Here is a 24,716-nt window from a genome sequence, read left to right as displayed (position 1 = left end):
CCTTCAGATTTCAGTGATTTTACAAGTGGACTTGTCACTGTACAGCTAACTCTTTCACATCTGTCAGGTTTAGTTGATGAGGCTGCATTAGTTGCTGGATGTCTGGGTTATCAGCTTCACGAGAATGATGACAACATACCATCTGTACAGCCTTATCAAGGATGGTGTCTTATGTTGCCAAAGAATTCACCATTTCTGCTGAACACCAATGATAGACAGCAAAATGTATGAAAAAAAACTTATTTATTTAAAATATTTGATGTTATTTAGTTGTTCTATCTACGTAATATATTAAAAAATAAACTATTTTTGAAAATGAAGTACGAACAGGTCGAAGGACCAGGTGGGAGGTGAGCCACCCACCCACATTATATGATTGGTCAAGTCAAAATGGGTAGTTAAGAGTTCTTTCAAAGAGATTCTGCTTTCGGTTGAGAAACTCCGTTTCCGTAGATCATTTGATAAACGTGACTACTCAGTCAATGGCATATTTGCGGAACGCTTCTCGAAGTCGGTGACAGTCATGAAGTGTATTACACTGGCAGAAAATTTGAAACCGCGTTCATTAAAAGACGAGACTAACGACTTAGGAGGTCGTCGCGAACCAAAATATTTCTTTGAAGAAGCTGCTAAAGATTTGGAAAGAAAACTCAAACGAAGTGAAGACACAGAAAACGAAAACACTCGCGAAAATGTTGGCGATCGAAGTGTCACGTTGATAAATAAGATAAACTACACAACTTTTGTTAATCTTAACAACCGCCGACTGTTGTTTTTGTTTTAAAATTCTAGTGAGCAAATGTGCTTTTTATTATTATAATACTAGTATTTTATATTGTGTCATTCAGAGGATACCAGCCAATGACGTCAGTAATGTATTATGGCATAATTTAGCATAAGGCTTTTTTTTCAAAATGGCGGATAAGGATTCAACTTTATGTCAAATTTTCTCAACAACAAAATTCAAAAGAGACACGAAAACACGAAATTAAGTATTCCATAGCTATCTATGATAAACGTATGGAAAAAAATTTTCGTTGCCAATGCCTTTAATAATTGACTTGAACAGTTGTCGTTAATTTGTTGTCGTCATGATAAACATTAGGTACGCAATTACGCATACTTGAATATTTTAAGCTGTGGTCTCGTTCATCGTTTTCAAGCTATTTTCATATGATATTGTAACAGGACCTGGCTGAAATTTCAGCACGACAAACAGGGCTAAAACTAAGCCCGGGTTGAAATTGCTCCATGTAATTGTCCTCTTAAAATCACAAAAAACTTACATGATGGCTCTTTCAAAAATTGAGGAGACGGCTCATCTTCAGTCGTGTTTTCTGTAATCAAGAAATAGATAAAAAAGAAAGCCTAAATGTGTGTTTCTTGATATCAAAATCAAACTTAAGCTTTAATTGTCCATAGAAAACAAATATTTATCTTCTTCACATGTAAATATTATATCTCTTTTGACATTTATTCAACTGAAAGGAAACATGTGTTTATTAGTTGACTTACTTACTTAAATATCTATGGTAGCGGCCTTTCAGGCTATGCCACGTTCTTCCTTCAATAATCTAGAAAAATTTAGATCAGACAAATGTTATCAAAGTGCTGATCCCATTTTACGACATAATCGTCAATGCATTACATTTTCCTCTGCCATTTTTTTCCAAAAGTTGTGGTCGTACACTTCTCTGCGCTGTGTTAGGTTTGATTGATGTAGCCATCTATCTTACAGCTAACTGTTATGATCACCATCTATAGATTCGTGCGAATTGAACTCATGCGTGCTGTGGGTGAAAACGTTTCTTGATAATCAATTTCCTGCACTTGAGAGTAACCTTTGGCTACAAATCTGGCTTTAAACGTTTCCGCCTCGTTTTGGTCTGTCTTAGTTGTGTAAACCCATTTCTCCCCCACTATTTGTCTATTATTTGGTTTTGGTACAAGCTCATATGTATCATTTTCTACCAGGGCTTTCATGTCAATATTCATGGCATCTTGCCATTTTTTTCTGATCATGTGCTTGAACAGCCTGTTTGTATGTTAATGGCTTGTCCTCAACCCTATAACAATAGTCTACTGTAAGACTTAAATTGTCGTTTGTTTGGTTTTGTCCAAAATAACTTGGTTTGCTTCGTTTCCGTGTGGGATATCTAACTAGTTGTTCTTTTCATGCTGCCCTTGTGCGTGCGTGTCACTAATTAATTCAGGATTGTTTTGTTTTTGAAATATCTTTTTGTTCTTTTAAATTGTGCGGCTTTTCTTCTGTTTCATTCATACTATCTGCATTTTGTATTCGATCTGAAATCATATCGTCGATATCATTTATTTTTTCTGCCTGAAATTTATCATGAAATTTGACACATCGTGCTTTCTCTACTTTATTTGATTCCGAATAATAAATCAAATATGCCAGACTTTCTTTGTTATAACCAACAAAGATTCCTTTTCGACCGTGATTGTCTAACTTTTTGGCATTTTGTACGTATGCATAACAAGTGGATCCAAATACATGCACGCTGCTTAAATTTGGTTTCTTACAAACCAAAGCCTCGAAGGGTGTTTTTCCTAAACGTGAGTTGAAACACCTGTTTCGAATGTAGACTGAAGTCATCAAAAAGTCATCAAACCATATTTGGGTAGCTTTGCCTCCAATAAGAGACATCTTGCCAGGGTGTAGATAAAAAGCGGACGCGGACGGCGGATATTGTATAAATATGTTGCGAAAAATAAACATTGAAAAAGCTAAAATAAAAACGAAACTAAATGATGCTTTTAAGAGATACAATGAACTACCTCTCGACTATAACAATAATGAGCAATGTTGTATAAATACACACATGTGCAGTAATTATCTTTATATTTCTAAAAATATGTGTCTCCATCACAGCTGTTAACGGCATGGCGTTTTACAGACGCACCTATTCCGTTAACTCTAATGTTACGGATATCTTTGGTGTGTACTTGACGTTCATGTCATCAATCTAACAAGCATATTAGGGTGTTTTCCGTCTGATGTTATCACGAAAGACCGTAAATTTAAAGTCTTAGACAGACGCTCTTTGATGTTCTTTGTTATGATCTACAATTGCGATGCCATATCATTGTCGAAGTTTTGTCACAAACTGCGCAAAAGCAAAATGCATGAGTGATCCACCCAAAACTTGTATTCATTCATAAGTTATAAAGTTAATCGAAAAGTGTACTTGTACATTGTGCACGTAAAACATTACGGATAAACGCAACTTTACAGTCAAGAACAAAACATAGCGGTTTATAGCTTATCACCTATATAAAACTATATAATCTTTCATGTATGCAAATAACAAATTAAACGTTGTTTTAAAATTCCAGTGAACAAATGTGCTATATATTATTATAATACTATTATTTTATATTGTGTCATTGAGTGGATAATTCAAAAGAGACACGAAAACACGAAATTAAGTATTCCATAGCAATCTATGATAAACGTATGAAAAAAATTTTCGTTGCCAATGTCCTTTAATATAAATAACTTCCTTTTTACTTTCCATTTTTAGCAACGACTTAGAACCTTTGCAAGACTGAATTTAAAGCCGACTATGATTTATCCATTACAATTCTTACTTTTTCATATAGTGCAGTTTTATTTTAGTCATTAAAGAAGCCGTAGTGTGTCACAAATTCATTTTCGTTTGTGGAAAAATGTTTCATGTAAAAGCCATTTTCTTTAAATTACCAATGTTATCTTTAAGATCTTTTGATTATTCTACTCTCACCTGGTGATGGAGTGGGTTAGTTTCTGTTCTGTCATGGTGTAAGTAATTTGACTCATCAAACAGCATTAATTTTATCATGAAGCATATGCTAATTTGGGGGATATGGAATGCAATGAATATGGGCTAGTGACGCAATACGTCATCGTAATTATGCTATTTGCATATCCTACATAAGTTTTGATTTGTTCGTTTGTGGTCATTCTTCATCGTGACGTGCTGGAGGCTTTTTAAAGTTTATAAAAAAAAAAAAATGGCAAAGTGTAGGAGTCCTCAAAAATGCAGAAAGTGCAGGAATCACGGCGTACTCGCCACTGTAAAAGGACATAAAAACAATTGTGAATATAAACATTGCAAATGCAATGCATGCAAATTAATCAATGAGGAGAGAAGGAAGACGGCTGCAAGAATAGCTGCATCCAGAAAAGGCAAGTTTTTGCTCGAATCAGATGGTATTTTGCACAACAATCTATACTTTCTTTTCTAATGTTAAATTAATACAACATTTGATTTTCCCAATAATTCATGCACAATATGCGATGTTTGTTTGGTGAAAGATTAAAAATCATTTCGTCCAACTAAACAAATTTTGTTTTCTTATCTTCAATTTCTCTAAAGTGATGTTAGCTAGCAAACTGTTTTTTCACACATCGTTACGATAGACAAAATCTTTCAAAAACTATTTGTGTAAAACGAACAGACTCACTTGAATGGCACTATCGCAGACAAAAATGAAACATGTGTTAGAAGCATTAGTTACGACATAATCCTGGGTCGAGAGAAAAGATTTTATTCCAGAATGAGAAATATTTCATTCAAAAATCATACGAAAGTTATTTACGTTGTTCTTTCTGTCATTGGTGTAACCTGTTCTGAGAAAATGCCACCGCTATAGAAAATTACCATTTTTTATTTCTATAGAACTTTTATCATTTTGAAATGAGTAAAACCAAAAATGTTATCTATGTTACAACAACCACCACTTCGCAAATAAGAAGCACTTTTAATTGGAATTTTCATTTACCGCGTGGTAAAAACTTCGCGCCAGGGACGCCGGACTTTTTACAATGTCCGAGTACAAACGTTTAGACATGATTTACAATCGATGTGATTAAAGTATACTTTCAAGCTGTAACTGACGCACTGACTAACTTGCAACTGCTTCTAACCTCAGGTTAATAAAGTCCTGAGAAGGACTGTTTTTGTTGTTGTTGACTGACGTTTCGACAATCTTAGCGGTAGTCATCGAACGACAAGGTGCACAATTAAGGTGCAGTTTACAAAATAAACTGCTCCGAGTCACGAATGACAAGGTGTTCTTTGTCACGAATGACAAGGTGCAGTTTACAAAATAAACTGCTCCGACTGCCACGCCTCCTATATCGGGGAAACTGGCAGGAACTTAAACATAAGACTTACTGAGCACAAACGAGCTAATAAGAAACAAGACAAAACTAATCACATTGCTGAACATCACCGAATCACAAAGCACAACATTGACTGGGATTCGGCAAAATGCATCACTTACAGTACTGACTATAGACAGGGGCGTAACTAGACTTAGAGTAATGGGGGGGTGTGGAGAAAATTTGCCCTGCAAAAGGGCGTTGCCCACAAAAACAAGGACATGCATTACAATTTCTTGAGTAAACATTATTTCTGAGGACAACGTTTCAGCGACAGTTTTTTTGCAGTGGTTAACATTTTCAGCCAATATGTTTAATTCAGCTACACAATTTTCTCATGACAGGTGAGATTTCTCTCTCTCTTCTTGTTCGTTAACAGATTATTCTTCATCAACCTAAAAAAGACCAAAATATAATTACTTTAGAAATAACATTTTAAAAAATTAATTTAATTATTTCAATGTCATACTCAGATATTACAAACCACATCCATATTTTCCTCTTCCTCTGAATCAACTTCATTTATCTTGTTATCTATAATTAAAATTATATAATTATGTGTTCACATTATATGATCACTTATGATTTTGCGCAACGTATAGTTTGGGTCCAAATATCTATAACATTTTACAATTGTAAAATTGTATAAACCTAGATTGTACAGGTTTAACACCAAAAAGTGCAATTGTATAAACCTAGATTGTACAGGCTTAACACCAAAAAGTGCAATTGTATAAACCTAGATTGTACAGGTTTAACACCAAAAAGTGCCTAGAGCGTAAGTTAATGAAATTATTTACTGAACGAAGATAGGTTTACATTTATATGTTTCTACGAGACCAAGCTATCAAACAAAGAAGTGAAACAATTTAAAGTTGATGACAAATTTTCTTGTTTGACAATTTTAACGTTGACAAAGAAAATGCCATATTTAATTTAACAACTTTTACTCAATTTTGTCTTAAACACTGTGCACTGGAAACACTGTATAGAATGTCGGTTTTAAAATGGAGTCAGAATATCACCAGTTGTAGAACTACGTTTTCATGTATGTTTCTATAAATACTAAGAGCTCTAATGCACGAGTTTTCTGAATGACTTTTTATGTTGGAATATGTTTCATTATACAACAAAAGCAAACCGGGCTTCAAGGTTGAGCAAAATATTATAACCACTAATTTGAAAATAAGCTTAAAAGAATAACCTTAGTCTTTCCACTTTTCATTCCCAATTGCTTATAACCTCGGCGTTATACTTATACATTTCCACCCCTTGTCTATGTGTACATGTATGCCTTATTTATTATAACTGGTTTTGCTCGTTTTTATTACAGTTGTTCCCCCAAAGCGTGCTCCATTGGACTATAAAGGTCGTATGGAGGATATGGAGCAGTATCTGGGTACATTAAAAAGTACCCAGCAGGAAAGCATTCAAAGAATTGAGATATTGGAGTCACAGAAACACCAACTTCAAGGAAACGTTGTGATGAAAGAAAAAGAAATGGAAGAAGTATGTATTTTGAATGATTTTGGTTTTTTAAAATGCATAATTGCTTTTCTCTGTTAGGAACTTACGACGAAACATTGAAACATTACATTGGGGCGGTCACCTGTAAATCTGTCGTGCTATGCAAACTTTTCTGTGTTTAATCATTGTAAAAACATTTTCTTTAAAAATGATTGATGATTGTGCTCTAAACTTTACATACCAGGAGTTCTACTTGCGGCCTTGCTACGCTAATGAAACATTTAAGTCACTAAAGCCTGTTTTCCACTTGCCACGTATTGTAACGTATCGTAGCAAAACGTAACATGGCGCATGCGTACTTATGAATTTGATGGTCAATAGGCGCAAGCACGCATGCGCCATGTTACGTTTTGCTACGATACCTTACGATACGTAGCTAGTGAAAAACAGGCATAGTCTATTGTCGTGTTCGGCCAAGTCTGCCTTCAGAAACTAGTGCTTCGCTCATTAATATGGAGTTCGCCAATGACACTGATATTATTGTACGCAATAACAGCAAGGTATGTGTTTATTTATGTAGACCTTTCAATCTTTTATTGGGAACATTACGCTGTTCCGTAAAATGCATTACGCTGTTCCTTTCAATCTTTTATTGGGAACATTACGCTGTTCCGTTTATTTATGTTTACGTACGTACATAAACATACCAACGTTGTTTGGTGAATATTGAAGATTGATTCAAATGTTTTGCAAACTTTCCTGTTTAGTCTAGTACTTTGTCTAAGAAAAGCCAACAAGCCAGAATGTCATTTTCATTTGACAAAGCATTTTGTCCAGAAACCACTCAAGTAACGATTTATCAAGAAACAGCACAGCTAGTTCAAAGTGTGCTTGATGGATACAATGTTTGCATCTTTGCGTATGGTCAGACTGGATCAGGTAAAACATTTACAATGGAAGGTGATATCAACGGCCGTGATACGTGGGGTGTGATACCACGTGCTATGGAACAAGTCTTCCTTAGTGCCGAGGATCTCATGAGTAAAGGTTGGAAGGTAATAAATGTCAATTTTGTACACATAAAGTATATTATTAACGACGAGAGTTTACAATTCAGAAAGATACATGTAGCTCACGACACATGATTATGTTAAATCGCTCGATTGGGGTTTTTCCAGCCATTTATTCCATCATGATTTTTCCCAAAACTTTATGTAGTATGAGATACAAGCGTCTTTTCTCGAAATATACAACGAGACAATACGTGATCTCCTTGGAAACCCTGACAGCAAACATGAGATTAAACAAGTAACCACAAACAATGGCAAACAAGTCAACGATGTGTTTGTTACCAACTTGAAAGCCGTTGCCGTTACATCATCCGATCAAGTAAGTAGCATTCTATTTCGTCATCGGCCTAATGCCTGTTTTCCACTAGCCACGTATCGTAAGGTATCGTAGCAAAACGTAGCATGGCGCATGCGTGCTTGCGCCTATTGACCATCAAATTCATAAGCACGCATGCGCCATGTTACGTTTTGCTACGATACGTTACGATACGTGGCTAGTGGAAAACAGGCTTAAGTCGTTACGGGGCCGTACGAAAGGCTGTAACACGTGTGCGCAAGCAAGATTTTTTTGAAGAGGTTTTTTCATTTCAGTTTTTTGGATTTTGCGGTTGTGGAGTGAGTTATCTGTGTTGCTTTAAGTTTATCTCGTTTTAGGTTATGGTTCCTATGTTTTTTTTTTAAACTTTGTTTCTCCTTAGTTTTACGTTTTTAGCTCTCTATTATTGAAGCAAACGATGATATCGTTGAATTTCATAATTAGTTTTCTCATACTAACATGCCGGCTACGTACGTCTCCTACGTGAATCGCCATCTTCTATGTAACGCAAAATTATGTGTTTGTAATGTAGATTGTCAGGTTGGTATAGTCCTGAAGGACTGTTTTGTTGTTGTTGACTGACGTTTCGACAACCTTAGCGGTAGTCATCTTCAGAGTTCATCTCTGAAGAGTGATTTTGACTCTGTATATGGCTTCCACTAAGGTTGTCGAAACATCAGTCAACAACAACAAAAACAGTCCTTCTGACTATCTACCTTTACAAACATGTAACGATACTCTCGGTCAAACCATTTACTTTACTGCAAAAATTATGGTTGATAATAAGAACTTAATACTTCCCTCTCTCAGCATCCGTGGTTTCTCAAAATCACAGCAATCGGCGACAAAGGAAGCCAATGCACTAGCCTCAGAAAAGGCAACACATGCAGCCTCAGATGAAACATAAGCCCGTCTTCTGATTAAGCTTAACGTTATCCAACAGGGACAGTGTTCCCCATAACACGCAAGTATTCGCCTTTTTGAAGGAAATGATCACCCCTTTACTTCCAAAATTTTTGATGGTTTCCTTCATGTTGCCTTCATACGGCAACGCTGAGAGAGAAAGTTTGAGAAGACGAAAATGATGGTTTTCTTATAGTTGACTCTCGGGCCTTCTGATCATCTAAAAACACTCACATCAGATGAGAAAACTAAAATTGTTCATAGAAATTACAAGCAAGCCACATGAAATGCTTTTTCGAGTTGATTTATACAAACAGCCAGTGTATCCCCTTTACGGCAATCTGTGACAACTGTTCTTCTATTAGAATCGGCAGAATAGCAAAGTGGAAACGTTAAATTTTTAGAAAGGCATCCAATGCAATATATTTGCTCCAGTAAATCATTTGCCAAAGAACATGCTTTTGAGGGTTTTTTTTTCAGAAAGGCTTCCAATGCAAATTGTACAAAGCTTGTAAAACCGGTTGCTAGTTTTCGCTTCCAAAATTCTCTTCTTTTCCCAATACTGCTATACAAAGTACTATCTTTCAAAAGAACTTAACTCTACATATCATGAATATATGAGTACGAGCCTCTTCCCCCAGTTAACAATCTTTCTACGCCCATGCTCGTCCAGTTACTCAGCATAAACAGTTACACTCGCTCTTTAACACTGGTTTGCGCATGCATCGTGCTGTATCTTGTACAACTTCCATTTGTAACTGTTGACTCGTAGAATTCCTTCTAATTTGCGTTATAATGTTTTACGTTGCGTACAATACACTGCTGTGTTGCATCTTGTTTGTAATTAATAAAATGCTTTACATTCATTTGTCATCTAAATATACTAGGGAGCTTTAGCACGATTACGGCTACGTGTTTTTGTTGTCGCAACAATGTTTTTGCGCCAAAATGACGTAAGTCGTACTCGTAGTCTTTGCTAAAGCTCCCTATTATTTTGTAACGTACGTCATTTTTAGGTAAGTGAGCTTGTCATGGCATATTTACTCTTTAAGAAACATGATTACAATGAGTGTGGTCTCACTCACTTTTTGCTATTGTTTTTTGTTATTTTTTATCTATATTGTAAAATTTTCATACTCTAGGTGTCCAGTTTACTTCGAAAGGCTTACGAAAATCGTTCTGTGGCCGCTACAAACTGTAACGATCGCTCGTCGAGAAGTCACTCTGTCTTTCAACTAAAACTCGTCGGGAGTAATGAGATTACTGGGGAACTAAGTCAAGGCAGGATTATGCATATTTATGTTTTTGTTTTCAGTTTAAGAATTTTTGAAATAGTTCGTCATATTAGAATATGGATGTTGACTATCGACTTAGTTCTATATGATTAGTCCAGCTTTTATTTTGCTTTAACACGTTTCCACGCGGTAAAACAGGGACTGCGCAGCGAAATCAAATCTGGAGGGGGGTTGGGTAAAGCCTGTTTTCCACTAGGCACGTGTCGTAACCTATCATAGCATGCGCCCTGTTACGTTTTGCTACGATACGTGGCTATTGGAAAACAGGCTTAAGACATATATTAACTAAATATACTACGTCTTACCTTGCCTTTAATTTAGCTAAAATGTATAAATGTTAGCAAAAACTTTATCTGGGGAAAAAGTGGGGTGGGGTGGTGTGTGCTCTAGTCCCCACTCTCTTTGGCGCCGTGGCTGTAAATGTCTCGTCGAATTTATTATATATTCAGTAGCAAAATTGTTATCTATTGTTTTGCGATGACGATGAGCTAAATTTTTTCAGGGGTATTGAGTTTGGTTGATCTGGCGGGTTCTGAAAGTATAAGTCAATCCGGATCAACAGGATTAAGACTTAAGGAAGCTAAACACATAAACCAGAGCCTCACACATTTGGGTACAGTCTTCAACTCCTTGGCTAAGAAGGTAAGCATATACTTACCTTATGATGGATGAACTTTAATTCATTGACAGGAGATATGATTTTTGTATTCTATTAACGCTGTGCACAATGCGATTTTCAAACATTACATAAATATAAGAAAAATATATACATCTGCAACAATAGACCGTTCTTTGAAATTCCAACAATAAAAATTGCATGTTTAGATTATTTATTCCAGAAAATAAATGTTTGCGTGTGTTTTTAAATTTTACTCAATCATACGTAGCTTATACTGTGTAGAGATGATAGTCAAATAAATTATAATACATTTTAGGCTAGTCACGTGCCTTATAGAAACTCGAAATTAACTCATTTGTTGCAAAACTCTCTTGGTGGTAACAGTAAAAGGTTGGTATTACTGAATATATGTGTATCAGATTTTCATCAATGTACGCACGTCATTGTAGATGACATGAAGTATTAACATGTGTTAGTTGTGATAATTAGTGTATGTAAATAATACATTCATATTTCAGTTTGATGTTCGTGAATGTTTCTCCTCGCGAGGACTCTTTCCAGGAAACCCTATGTTCACTTCGATTTGCCACTCAGGTATGATTCGTATATGTCATAGCATGATTTCGAGTGCAATTCGGGGAAAACATGCACGAGTGAGTTTTTCAAAGACTATCGAAATTGCACGAGTCTGAAGGACGAGTGCCTGTTTTTCCCAAATTGCACGAGAAACCATGCTATTACTTATTAATAATATACATGAAAAAATTTCTCAATCCTGCCGGCAAGTTGTAAATATCGACCAACTCGTATTTTTGAATTCCGTCAAATATTACTTTTCACAACACCATAGCTTCCGCACACGCAGCTAGAACAAGGTATCTACTTTTAGCAGTGTTCATGTTTTCATACAGAAATAATTTGAAAACGGTGAACTGTAAGCTCGTTCGACAAAGAAAATCAACTTGAAACTTCGCTAGCCATTGTAGTTGCTTTGTTTACAATAACTTAAACTTTCCCCCCTTCGAAATATTGTGTTATGATTGGCTCTTACGTAGATCACTTCTTTGTTTGACTAACCAATTAGGAGCACAGTTTTCAAAAATAAATTGCACTGCTCATAACCAATTGGGAATTTTTTTCATGTATATTCTAAATACAACTTTACACCATATGACCAACCTTACACCATATGACCAACCTTACACCATGTGACCAACCTTACACCATATGACCAACTTTATACCATATGACCAACCTTAACACCATGTGACCAACCTTACACCATATTACCAACCTTACACAATATGACCAACCTTACACCATATGACCAATCTTACACCATATGAACAACCTTACACCATGTGACCAACCTTACACCATGTGACCAACTTTACACCATATGACCGACCTTACAACATGTGACCAACTCCACACCATATGACCAACCTTAAACCATGTGACCAACCTTACACCATATGACCAACCTTACACCATATGACCAACTTTATACCATATGACCAACCTTAACACCATGTGACCAACCTTACACCATATTACCAACCTTACACAATATGACCAACCTTACACCATATGACCAATCTTACACCATATGAACAACCTTACACCATGTGACCAACCTTACACCATGTGACCATCCTTACACCATGTGACCAATAATAAGACTTCTTCACTCTCACGTTCATGTAGTATTGCAGTTTGCTTTTCAGCTTGACGTTGATATTTTATTTTTAATTTCATCAACCTTTCGTTTCATTCTTCAATATGTAGCTTTGTTTGTTTTATTTTAACGTAAACAATTGTAATATTGGTACTGCTCAAAAAGTGAAGAAGTGATTTCTCAAGGCTAACTTTGTAGATAAATAAAAATTATTTGCGCGGATTTGCGTTGCAGTTTTATTGATGTATATCATTAGAATGATAATATAAGAATTTGAGAACTACTTCTTCATAGGAATAATAGCGTTATAAAGTATTAAATGATAATTCAATGTGCACAAGACAATGTCTCAGTTCATATAACGCTACATTCTGGGTCTCATATAAACTTATATTGCTGGCGGTGAAAAATTGATATGAGTAGTTTAGCACCTTTGTTATAACATCAGACTAGCACGCTAGTAGCAAAGATTAAAACAGTTTGAAATGTTCTTGTTGAATGAATATGTTACATTTAAGAAATAGAAAAACATTTCCAATATTCTGTAGAGTTATATAAACACGCGTTGCAGGTCACTGTTGCAGGTTCGCTACCTGCAACAGTAATACAGTTATGTACGAGTAATATTTTATAAATGTTAAATAATTATGCTTTGCTGTTTCCATTAGCCATTAATTAGATCATGCTAAAATGTTCAAAGTGGAAGTTATTATATGATACATTGTACTGTAAAGCACATTTTGAATCAACCATATTCAATGTTTTTAAACATCCATGATTCTGCTGAAATTACAATCGAATACGAAATACTCTAAAAAAGAGAATTTACAAGTCCGAAATGAGTATTAGAATATGGAAATGCTTTAAACTTGCAAAATTATTCACTTCTATTCATTTGGATGCTTATTTGGGGAATAAAATTATTTTCAACTTACAAACAGTAAAAGAATAGACTGGCTTGCTACATTTCACATCCAATTGAAATCATTGAATCATATCAAATGAAGATAAGTATAGTCAAACAACGTAGTATAGCTATCTATACTACAATTACTAATATTAAAATAATTAAATGACTATTGCATGGAAAATTTTTACAGAAGTAAAAAGCATCAAATTTTTTCACTGATTACCTCCATCATAATTTCTCTAAGGATTTCATTTTTTCATGATGGCAGTCCTTCACAAGATTAGAAGGGCCAAGGCCTCCTTCTTGTCAGCCTTACTCTCAATCAATCCTTTGTAAATCCCTTGCAACAGTATTAATATCATAAATGTTACTTACGAGCATAGATCTTACCGTGTTGTTTCAAGTTACTCTTCTTATTAAACGTTTTACCAAAATGTTCACATTGATAAGGTTTTTCTTGTGTGTATCCTCATGTGTCTTTTAAAACTATTAGACTTATTAAATCTTTTACCACAATGTTCCCATTGATAAGGTTTCTCTCCAGTATGTATCATTACGTGACTTTTTAAGTTACAAAGCTGTGTAAATGTTTTACCACAGTGTTGACATTGATAAGGTTTCTCTCCTGTATGTATCCTAAGGTGTTTATTCAAATCACAATTCTGTGAAAATGTTTTACCACAATCTTCACATTCATAAGGTTTCTCTCCTGTATGTATCCTAACGTGTCTATTCAAGGCACTATTGTGGGTAAATGTTTTACCACAATGTTCACACTGATAAGGTTTCTCCCTGTATGTATCCTAAGGTGTTTATTCAAGGCACTATTGTGGGAAAATGTTTTACCACAATGTTCACATTTATAAGGTTTCTCTCCTGTATGTATCCTAAGGTGTTTATTCAAATCACAATTCTGTGAAAATGTTTTACCACAATGTTCACATTTATAAGGTTTCTCTCCTGTATGTATCATACCATGACGTTTTAAGTTACCAAGCTGTGTAAATCTTTTACCACAATGTTCACATTTATAAGGTTTCTCTCCTGTATGTATCATACCATGACGTTTTAAGTTACCAAGCTGTGTAAATCTTTTACCATAATGTTCACATTTATAAGGTTTCTCTCCTGTATGTATACCATGACGTTTCAAGGTACCAAGCTGTGTAAATCTTTTACCACAATTTTCACATTGGTAAGGTTTGTCTCCAGTATGTATCCTAACATGTTTATTCAATTTAGAAAGCCGTCTAAATGTTTTACCACAATGTTTGCAATGATAAGGTTTCTCTCCTGTTTGAACCCTCACATGTCGTTTTAATGGTGGATTTTTTCCGCATTCATTTTTCATTTGAACATTTAGATAGTCTTCACTACTGTACTTTCGACCACAACGTGGACATTCCCAGGGATTCGTACAAACAAGCATTGGACATCGTTTTAAATGTTTCTCTAAATAATCGGGATAACTATACATCCTTCCACAGTGTCTACAGCTGTGACCTCCAACTAAAAAGAAAAGTTAGAATTACATCACAGGATAAAGAACTGAATGATCATACATAATTCCATTGATGTACTTCAAAGCAATGAAATTTGTTTGAAAAAGTTCTCCATCGTTAAAACAACTGCATTGTTCAAAATTTTAAAGCAAATATCAAATCACAGTAATGAACTGATGTTTAAAATATTCTTGACTCTACACTAAAAGTAAAGTACTTACAAATGTTAAGATCATCATCAGGCACATCTTCCACTGTATAAATCTTTTTGGATGGCTTTCTTAATGATCGTCTTAAAGAAGTCTTTTTCAGAGCTTTACAGTTATATTTGATGGATTTTCTTTTAATGATGGATTTAGTTTTTTTGTCATTTACACCGTTGACCTTGGGTTTTGACGTTGACGAATTACCGATTGTTTTAGAAGAAACCTGTAAAAACGTTTAATTGAAATTCATCCAAAAAAATGTGAAAATGTTTACTTAGCGCTCATCCTTTCCTTTTATCCATTTTCTAAAACATACCTGTTTATTTGCAAATTTCTTCATGACTTCAGTTTTAATGTTGTTTTAAAACTATAAGAAAGCAATTTCATTTTAAAAACTATACTTCTTACAGTCAAAATTGAAAATTACAAAAGAAATTCCCAGGGAACGACGTGTCCTACGCTTGCACGAAATCTTTCTAAAGCAAATTGTAGGAGATGTAATGTTTATCTCAAAAATAGTTTTTGTTCAAAATCGTAATGAACTTGTAACTTTGTTGATTTATACAACAGCAGACAGAAAAACATGTCGATCATTTCATACGCTTCAGACGAAACTGAAACACCATTACCGTTGAAGCTGTTCTATCGCTTAAACGAGGTTTGTCAGATACTATCAAAAATGAAATCAAGATTAGGGCAGCCTCCACCATACAATTGTCCTCTATGTGTGAAAAGAGATTTATTTCAAGGTAACACAGGTGGCGCAAGCTCGATAATTTTTTTTTGGGGGGGGGGCAAATACTCATATATGCATGTCCTACCTTAGTAGCTTCTATTGAAATCAATTGTGGGTATGGATTAAACAAAAGATTAAAACATACCAATATATAAATACCTTCTCCTTCAATTATCAATCTTGCCCCCCGCATAAATTGTCACACAATATGAGCTTTTATATTTTTTTAGTACAGTGTTTGTTTTACCGCCGCTTATGGACGGCGAACATAAGGGAACTAATAAGAGCCGCGGCGTTAAAACGAGCATTCACAGTAAATAAGGATGGAGTTGAGCATTGAGTTGAGGAAACTGTCAAATTGACCGATTCGTCGAGATTTCTAAATGTACATGACTTTCCATTAAAGCTATGAATTACATATGAGCATTGATACATTAAACAATGTGTATTGAGTTAACAAATGCTTGTTAATAATTTGACCATTTGTTCATTGTTGTGTTGTCATTAAATTCAAATGGAGATTTCATTTGATTTGCATACAGATTAAAAAGATGATGGCTGCAAATGGAAATTACTTGATTTCAACATAATTTCAAATTTTGACAGTGAACTTGTTGTTGGTTTCTTTGAAATATCATAAAAATTCATCTGCTTGACAGTAAAAGTTCGCATCTAGTTTTCATTGTGAAACATGCAGCTGACAAATTGCAGAAGAAACAAACGTTACAAAAATGCATTGCTGAAGTGGCAAAAAATTGAAAAGATTTCATGAAAAGAAAACTTTTACAGAAGCACATGTTAGGAGGGGTGGTTATTTTATGACAGAGTCAGGAGGGGTGAATGCTTTAACAAAAGCAATTTAGAGCAAGGATGGTTACTTCATAAGTTGAAGAAGGTATTACTCGCCATTCATAAATTTGTTTTGAAACATAAACATATATCATGATTATCAGCATTTATCTTATCAACAAAATGTGAATATTTTCATTTTAGTTATGAAATATGTCCTTTGTAATCATTGGTTCCCTGTTGTTTGTCTTTGTTCTCCAGTTCATGAATGACATGATCATTAAATGATTGGTGTTAACAGTTGCATCATAATTGGTTATTTCAAAAGTTAGCAAGGTATGAGTTAAAATGATGAATAAATTTGCGTAGGTAATAGCATGGTTTCTTGTGTTTTAACTATCAAATCAAAACAGCATGAGTCTGAAGGATGAGAAGAACTTAGAAGTCCATGTTTTCAAAACGATGCAATTACTTATTATTAATATGCTTAAAAAATTTCCTCAATTTTGTTGATTGTTAGCTTCAGCACAAATACATTTTGAACCAAAAGTTCATGAAATCAATTGACTTATATTTTTCAATTTGTTAGATATTTTTTTGTTGAATCATTGCCTGGTTGCACACATGCACATAGCCAAAAACTTGGTACTTTTGAAAGTGTTCATAATTTTGGCAATGTCATGCAAATGCTGAATTGTAAATTGGGTCACCAAAGACAAAGAAAAATCTACTTAAAATTTACATTGAGTTATGGCAGGCACTGTTATTGCATTCTGATATCATGATATCATGTGGAACTAAAAAGATTAAAGTAGTATTAATTTAACAAAAATTGTTAAGGTAATATATATTTAGTATTGTTAAACTATGATTAATTTCAATTGTATTTCTATTTCGATGCAATGTTTAAATGTCGGTATTATGAGCAATGAGAACGAAAAATACCAATGGCGTTATTCTGTTTTGGAGACGGTACGCAGATATCGATGTCAGTATATCACTAGTTATCACCTTGTTCATATCGACTGCCTTTAATGCTGGTACTATACAAAACATATAGACTGTACTTGTAGGGATAGAAAGGGCTATAGTGAGGGTTAAATACCGATAATTTTTCTCACTTGAAAAAAAAAAAAAACAACATACTACATTTCTTTTTTAGTGGTAATGATTTTATTTCATGGTGGAAAAATGTTCATACTTCGTTGAAAAGACGTCCTGAAGTCGTTTATCATCTTGTACAAACATTCTTCTTTACCTTTATGGCCGTAACTACGTTGAGATTTAAGTTGTTATGGATGCCACATATTTGCATTGTCGCCGCAGGAATAATTTGTTTGCAGGATTTGTGGAGCTTTCTCTTGTCGAAAATTTACCTGACATGTGCAAAGGTATGAGATTATATTATTTAATATGAAATGACTTGTTTGTAAATGTAGATCGTCCAGGTTGGTAAAGTCCTGAGAAGGACTGTTTTCGTTGTTGTTGACTGAAGTTTCGACAACCTTAGCGGTAGTCATCTTCAGAGTCAAAATGAATTTGACTCTGACTTTTGACTCCGAAGATGACTACCGCTAAGGTTGTCGAAACGTCAGTCTACAACAACAAAAACAGTCCTTCTCAGGACTATACCAACCTGGAAGATCTACATTTACAAACATGTAACGATACTCCCGGGTTCAAACCATTTACTTTAATATGAAATAAATTACAGAAACTCAAATCACAACTTGGTTGTGCATTTTATGAGCAACTTTAAGGTACATACATCAAGGTACATGTTAAACACTAGATCGTTTAACGATCCATAAAGATACAACTAAAAGCAATTTTGAAATACGCCATGATAATTTATAAAATTCATTTAGATACATTGAGACATTAACATGCATTATGTAAGATACATTAACATACATCAGCATACATTGTGTAAGAACTTTAACATACATTAGGATACATTTTGAAATTAAAGATACATGGAGATACATTGTAAGAGACATAATTTTTTACTGCTAGATGTTCGTTTTATTTTTGAACTAATAGTGATTTGTCGTCATTGTTTTACGATGAGATGAGACTGTCTCAGAAGATACTCATTTAAAGTTATATGTGACCAAGTATCTTTATCATGGAATCATCGTAAATTTGCTCTTTTTCACAGGCTAAAATTGGAAGTTCCTTGGTTCCGATAATTTTGATTGTTTTGGTGTTGTGTCAGGTACGATGTGATCTTAAATATTAACAGTTTCTGCTGAAGTTATTTTATATTTTAATCAAGGCGAGATTTTAAGGGGAGGCGCGGGGAGGTGGGCACGTCTCCTAAGATCGCTTTTCCCCTGACATGTTTCCCACCTTCCCTTGAAACGTAGAATTTTTCCCATTCACTGCCAAACACACGCCACAAACTCGAAATATAAATTCTTAAGTAGAACTGTAGAAAATGAGACATTTCCGTTATCTGTCAAATGAAATCCGACAAACCATGAATTTGAGGAGAATTCAACCAATCGAGCACAGGTTTTAATGGGCTATTTTATAATAGACTCTAGTGTATGCAGTATTTGTTGATATTTATTAGTATACTCGTTAAAAGTCTTAAATCACATGTTAAGTAATTATGTTCACAGGGTTATCGAACGTTAATAGAGAGGACCATATTTATATATTCAGCTATGCCAGGCTGGTTTCTTTTGAAACTGAAATTGTTTTCAAAAGATAATAGCCAAGTATAGCTGAATATATTAATATATTGCCCCACCTCCAATTGACGTACATATCCTGAGAAGGCAAACAACCAGACCTCCACGCACCTTAAATCCGGTCTTGAGTTTAATCTGATGTATGTGATTACTATATAGAGAATGGAAGGAGCGTTGAACGAATTAAAAGATTTGAAAATTCATGGTCCATCTGCAAAATTCTCTTTGATTGATTTGATTGATTGAGCTCAGATCGAACGGAGCTCACATGCTTATGCAATCAGCGCATGCGTTGCATTGATTTTATTTTATAATGAACATTGAATAACAAGTAAATACTTCATTTACTTATCATATTGATCCATCGCAATGACCATTGACACAAGCCTTCGGCAGCAGTGGACGCAGTCTTGATCTTATCGGGATCGAATTCCGGATTCGAGGTGTACTTCTGACGGATGGTTTTCACAATGCTTGGTGCAATGTTATCCTATGGGATATTTTCGGGTTTGAAATCTCTCAGAAAGAGTAAGCAAAGATAACATCATTAGAAAAAAGTGAGATCACCTTATCGTAAGTGTGTAGACTTTTTAGGAACCTCATGTCACCAAAAATCGTCTTGGAAGGTCCCCAGAAGTCTTCGATCGTTTTGCCTGAAATGAAAGTTCTATTCATGAAATTATTTCATTTACATGGTTTAAATCCCTTCTTGCAAAATATCTATTTACACTTTATCGTTTTTTGCATACAAAAACACCAGATGCTAGATTACACAGATGAGGAAAAAGCAATGGACACTGGTATCAAATGTGTATAAAATTTGTTTTTGTTTTGAAAACTGAAAATCACTCAAATAGTTCAATTGCATTCAAAACAGGTCAGGAAACTGAAGAGAAAGATAACGAAAATGCAAGTGTGTATTTAGCCAAAAATGGTTATACTGTTTAATGATTGTTTTTTGCATTATTACACACAATACATCAATGCATCAAAATGTGCTAAAAATCTACTACTATTTGAGGTGGCTCCAATTCTGAAAACCAAAAAAATAAAGAAGGTAAACAGTGCATTGTATACAATACTGTTCTCATTCATATATGATATATGCCCATCAGCTTTCTCATGATACTTTTGTCTTTTCACCTGAGCCTTTTCACCTGAATCTTTTCACCATGAGTCTTTTAACCTGAAATTTAATCATACACATAACAAATCAAACAGCACCTAACAAACAATTTGTTTATGTAGAAAGCAATGTCAAAGCAAAAAATTCATTTAAAGGCATGGTATAGTATATACATGTACTAATTGCCTTTGATGCCAGGCTGATAATTGCCATTGTTTTTTTCAATGAAGGAAGATGCTATAATTGTGGCCACAAAGGCCACAAAATGAATGAATGCGAGAAAAGTAATGACAAAAAATGAAATAACATTTCTTTCATGACCATTGTAATTGACAATTATATACTTTTTTTTGTATAGAGTTTAATGGTATGAGAAGAAGTTTGATTGACCTAGTGATAAAACATCAGCGTGATTAGATGGTTGAAAACTTCAAGTTGCATGCATTATTGTTAACAGAAATAAGCTAATGACACAAACAAATAAAAAGTGTTATGAACTACAACTTCCTTATGAATATTTAACAGGAAGACGTTGCTACATATGCAAAAGATTGGGCTATGTTGCCAAGCAGTGTAGGAAGCAAACCTACCAGTCAAAAACGTGCTGAACAATTGCAGCAACTGTACGATAAACCTTAAAAGAAAATAAATTTTAAATATTTTTTTTGTCATATAAGTTATATTAACTGTTTGTTTACTGAAAAATTTTTGAAATGAGTTCAGGACCGTTTAGTAATTGGAAATCAGAAGTACAGATGGTAAACAAATGGTTGAGCATAGACCAAATTAAAAATATTTTCCATGACAGGAAATGTACCTAAATGTCACTGACGATGTACCATTATTTATATTCCAAATTCTGATGACACCATCGCCATACTTAAAATTTAAAAATAAACTGCAGGTGGAGGTGCATGGATGCAGGTTAAGCTTTACATTCTTCCCCTGTAAGCAGCTGCAAATTTATTACATACATTAAGATCAAAAGCTGTTCAGTTTTCAAAAGCAAAGAAAATTATTTTATATTGGCAAATTTTATTACCTGTTGTCAAAGGGATGTAATTTATCTAGTCTAACAAAAATGTAGAAATTAAAATAGTTTGGGACTTGTGGGGAATGTACACCAATGATTTTCATTTTTGTTAACATTACATACTGTACTGGTTGACTGACATTTTTTTCCTGGATATCAAGATCTTTCAGAATACAAGGGTGAAGGGTAAGATCTGGCTTTTATAAGTTAGGAGGTCCAGGATTTGGCTTTTATAAGCAGGGGGGTTGAGCCCCTTCCCCTGCCTGACCTTGTGTTTCTTACAACCATACCTTTTACTGTTGAAAGTGTTGATTAGCCACAATGAAGTAAATATTCGGCATCATTTACTGGACATAATGAAATGTTACATTATTTAATTAGATAAGTTGTTTTACTCACCCAACAGCAAGATGTTCAGAGTCAGGACTGAGGCAGAGACATGTCACTTCGCTCTTGTTACCTTGTAAGACATTCACCTAGACATTTAGATAAGCATATCATAAAAACATTTTAAATTAATAGTGGAAAATCTAACATTGTTTTAAGGTTTCAACAATTCTCTTCTAATATTTTTTCGCCAAGTCTAGCGTCCCAAATATATAGATTTTCTAGTGCGGGAACAATCGCGCGGCAAATTTCACGTCTTTTCTCGCCACTTTGAACAAGACACACATTAGCTCTAGCACTTCCCACTACGCCAAAGATTCCAGCTTCGACGTAACGCAGATAAGATTTTGTTAAGACCATTTTAAAGGAAAAAGAAGAGTCCTAAATAGTGGAAATTCATCTTGAGATACTACAAATTGTCACGATTTCCACGTTGGGATTTATGGCGTCAGATTTCCGCCAATACAGACCAGGAGGAGAAAGGGGGGTGTTGTCCAATGGTATCGTCCCACAGTGGGGGCGATGGTGCATGTATTGTCCCACAGACGCTAGCATGGTAGTTATTTTTACACATTTTCAACAACATCATGAACAATTCTTACTACTATATAACACGTGAGCCAACGAGCTTCCAAACTGTATATGTGATTCATCGATATTTCTTTTGAACAAATCTTCAGTAGACTTTGTGTTATTAACGGATTGTTTTTGTATTGGAGCATGTTCCTCGTTAGAGTTTTTATCGTCGTCAACATGCTTGGAATCATTGGTGTTTTCATAGGTGAACGTGTTCTCATCCAAAACTCTCGAGTGTAGACTATGTGCTTCAATACGATCAATTTCATCAAGCTATCTTTAAGCTGGCGCCGTCGTTTCGTCTCTGTCACTCTTGATTTTGTTTCACTGTTGGAAGTTTCATTTTCAAGTATTTCTTCTACTTCAATCTTTGAATTATAAAATCTATCATAAATGTTAGAGGATTTTTATCCACAAAATATGGAGATACAAAGTTTTGGAGAAAAAAAATCTCTAACATTGTCACAGATATTACGAGTGGCGTAACAAAGTGTTTATGTGTTTGATATGCAATTGTTAAAACAATCTTAAGAAGACAAACAGCGTGCCAAAAAATTGTTATTGAAAATTGCTAAGCAAATTCATAAGCAACAATTTCAGAGCTTGCTCGGTCCAAATTAATTGAGAATTAATCTTAGCATGCGTAGTCTACTCAATGAACTCCATAACAACTGGAAGGCTAACTTGGACGCCATCTTTGAAGCCTGCATGAGCGCCGCCATTGAGGGTACGGAGGCGAAATACATCACTTCGAAATTGCCGGATTTTTTGCAAAAAACAGTGGTCTTCGAGCCAGCTTAATGTCTAAAAACCTTAAACAATGTTTGGACTTTAATATAAAACAAATTTGAACGGCATTTGTGCATGTTTAAGCTTCTTTTTAGAAGGATGAAAAGCGAACTTTGTTTTGGCACGTCAAAACATGCCTTATAACTTGAATACAAAACTGACACCCCTCGTTTTTTTTCATTAGAAGGATGTAAAATACACTTGTCTATCCTTATAATATTGTTTGAATCTTTGAAAATGAAGCTGTCAGGGCAAAAAACGCTGTTTTTCGGTAATTTTAGTGTTTCCGAGCAAAATTAGCTCGCCCAGTCCTTTTGAAAGTTCAGAACATAAACAAAAGAAAAACACTTTGCAAAATATTTCAAAAGTTAGCAAAAAGAGAGTTTTAAAAACTGTTATGCCATATTATTGTGTTCATTAAACCATTAAAGGTCAAAGGGTCAAAACTTAAAGACAAAAACACAATTGACACTCCATATTCATAACTTTTGAAACACTTAAGTAAAAATTGTAATGTAATACAAGTATGAAAAAGATTATTAGTCTAATATTATAGAATCATCATATATTTTCACAAATATGACCAAACATTTTAAACACACATCCTAAAATTTAATATATTACATATACATTCATCATCATCTGTATTACAAGAAAAAACTAATTTTACAATCAATATGCTATACTATAAAATTTTGATACAGGATATAGCTTTGCTTGCTTTATAATCATTTTAAAACCCTGTTTCAAACCACTGAGGATGAGGGTTGCTTTTTAACATTTATGTAGAGCAGGTTATATTAGCAATACTTGTCATAGTGTGCACTTGGCTATTTATTTATAAGCATGAACTTGCTGATAAAATGCTCAATACACAAATATGAATGCATGTCAAATATTCCACCAGTTCTTAAGAAGTGGGAGGAAGTAAATGACAAGAACCAACAATCACCCACAATTCAAAATTTCAAATCATCACTTTCACACATTACAAAAAGAGCATGTGAAATTCTTACAAAGCAAGTGTAACTTTGAAAGCAATAAAATTGTTATGAAACATGTTATATTAAGTGGATTGTGTGTATTCTGCACAGCATTCAAAGATACAGACTACCTGTTATCAGTTTTATCTTAAATTTTGGTCTTTCGACGACAAATGAAATTCATATTTCGAAGTGTGTTCTCCTTTTTATGTTTTATATAATACAGCGTTACGTATACAAAACATGTCTTGGAACGTCCACAATGCATCTTAACACATTAATAACAAAATTGTGCTAACGGTTTTGAAAAAAATAAAGCATTTAGGCTAGCATTCTCTTCCCAAGTTAGCAGTTTTTGCAAAACAATCCGTCACGCAAATAAAACAGTCCACGCGAGATACACGCGAAGCGGCAAATCAGCTTCTATTTGGCTTCAAAAAAGTGTAGGTTTGTTTATAATGAGTT

General features: G+C 34.4%; 3 protein-coding genes and 2 long non-coding RNA genes across 5 annotated transcripts; 2 read left to right on the top strand and 3 right to left on the bottom strand.

Annotated features, from left to right (window-relative positions):
- Positions 1-6,160: 6,160 nt before the first annotated feature.
- On the top strand, positions 6,161-11,526 carry LOC124459294 (carboxy-terminal kinesin 2-like). Its single transcript, XM_047008785.1, has 8 exons — positions 6,161-6,215; positions 6,501-6,676; positions 7,402-7,689; positions 7,853-8,023; positions 10,066-10,204; positions 10,721-10,860; positions 11,154-11,227; positions 11,356-11,526. Exons 1-8 carry the CDS (start codon positions 6,161-6,163, stop codon positions 11,435-11,437), a joined length of 1,125 nt encoding a protein of 374 aa, XP_046864741.1. The 3' UTR covers positions 11,438-11,526.
- A 1,734-nt stretch (positions 11,527-13,260) lies between these two features.
- Positions 13,261-15,475, bottom strand: LOC124459293 (zinc finger protein 383-like). The gene is made up of 4 exons (XM_047008784.1): positions 15,450-15,475; positions 15,149-15,356; positions 14,735-14,934; positions 13,261-13,326 (listed from the first exon to the last, which is right to left on the bottom strand). Exons 1-4 carry the CDS (start codon positions 15,471-15,473, stop codon positions 13,261-13,263), a joined length of 498 nt encoding a protein of 165 aa, XP_046864740.1. The 5' UTR covers positions 15,474-15,475.
- An 891-nt stretch (positions 15,476-16,366) lies between these two features.
- LOC124459251 lies at positions 16,367-17,312 on the top strand. The gene is made up of 3 exons (XR_006953533.1): positions 16,367-16,764; positions 16,863-16,994; positions 17,248-17,312. It is a non-coding gene; the product is annotated as an uncharacterized LOC124459251 (long non-coding RNA).
- Positions 17,212-19,792, bottom strand: LOC124459252. Its single transcript, XR_006953534.1, has 4 exons — positions 19,706-19,792; positions 19,469-19,508; positions 17,860-18,034; positions 17,212-17,701 (listed from the first exon to the last, which is right to left on the bottom strand). It is a non-coding gene; the product is annotated as an uncharacterized LOC124459252 (long non-coding RNA).
- A 464-nt stretch (positions 19,793-20,256) lies between these two features.
- LOC124459250 (WD repeat-containing protein 3-like) lies at positions 20,257-22,351 on the bottom strand. The gene is made up of 5 exons (XM_047008752.1): positions 22,087-22,351; positions 21,916-21,992; positions 21,301-21,363; positions 21,074-21,117; positions 20,257-20,543 (listed from the first exon to the last, which is right to left on the bottom strand). The coding sequence occupies exons 1-5, from the start codon at positions 22,261-22,263 to the stop codon at positions 20,539-20,541; spliced, it is 366 nt and encodes a 121-aa protein (XP_046864708.1). The 5' UTR covers positions 22,264-22,351; the 3' UTR covers positions 20,257-20,538.
- Between the last annotated feature and the right edge of the window lie 2,365 nt (positions 22,352-24,716).

The sequence above is a fragment of the Xenia sp. Carnegie-2017 genome, unplaced genomic scaffold, assembly GCF_021976095.1.
Source record: "Xenia sp. Carnegie-2017 unplaced genomic scaffold, XeniaSp_v1 HiC_scaffold_71, whole genome shotgun sequence".
Taxonomy (NCBI): domain Eukaryota; kingdom Metazoa; phylum Cnidaria; class Anthozoa; order Malacalcyonacea; family Xeniidae; genus Xenia; species Xenia sp. Carnegie-2017.
Note: the sequence above shows the minus strand (reverse complement) of the source record. Positions and strands in the feature narration are given on the sequence as shown.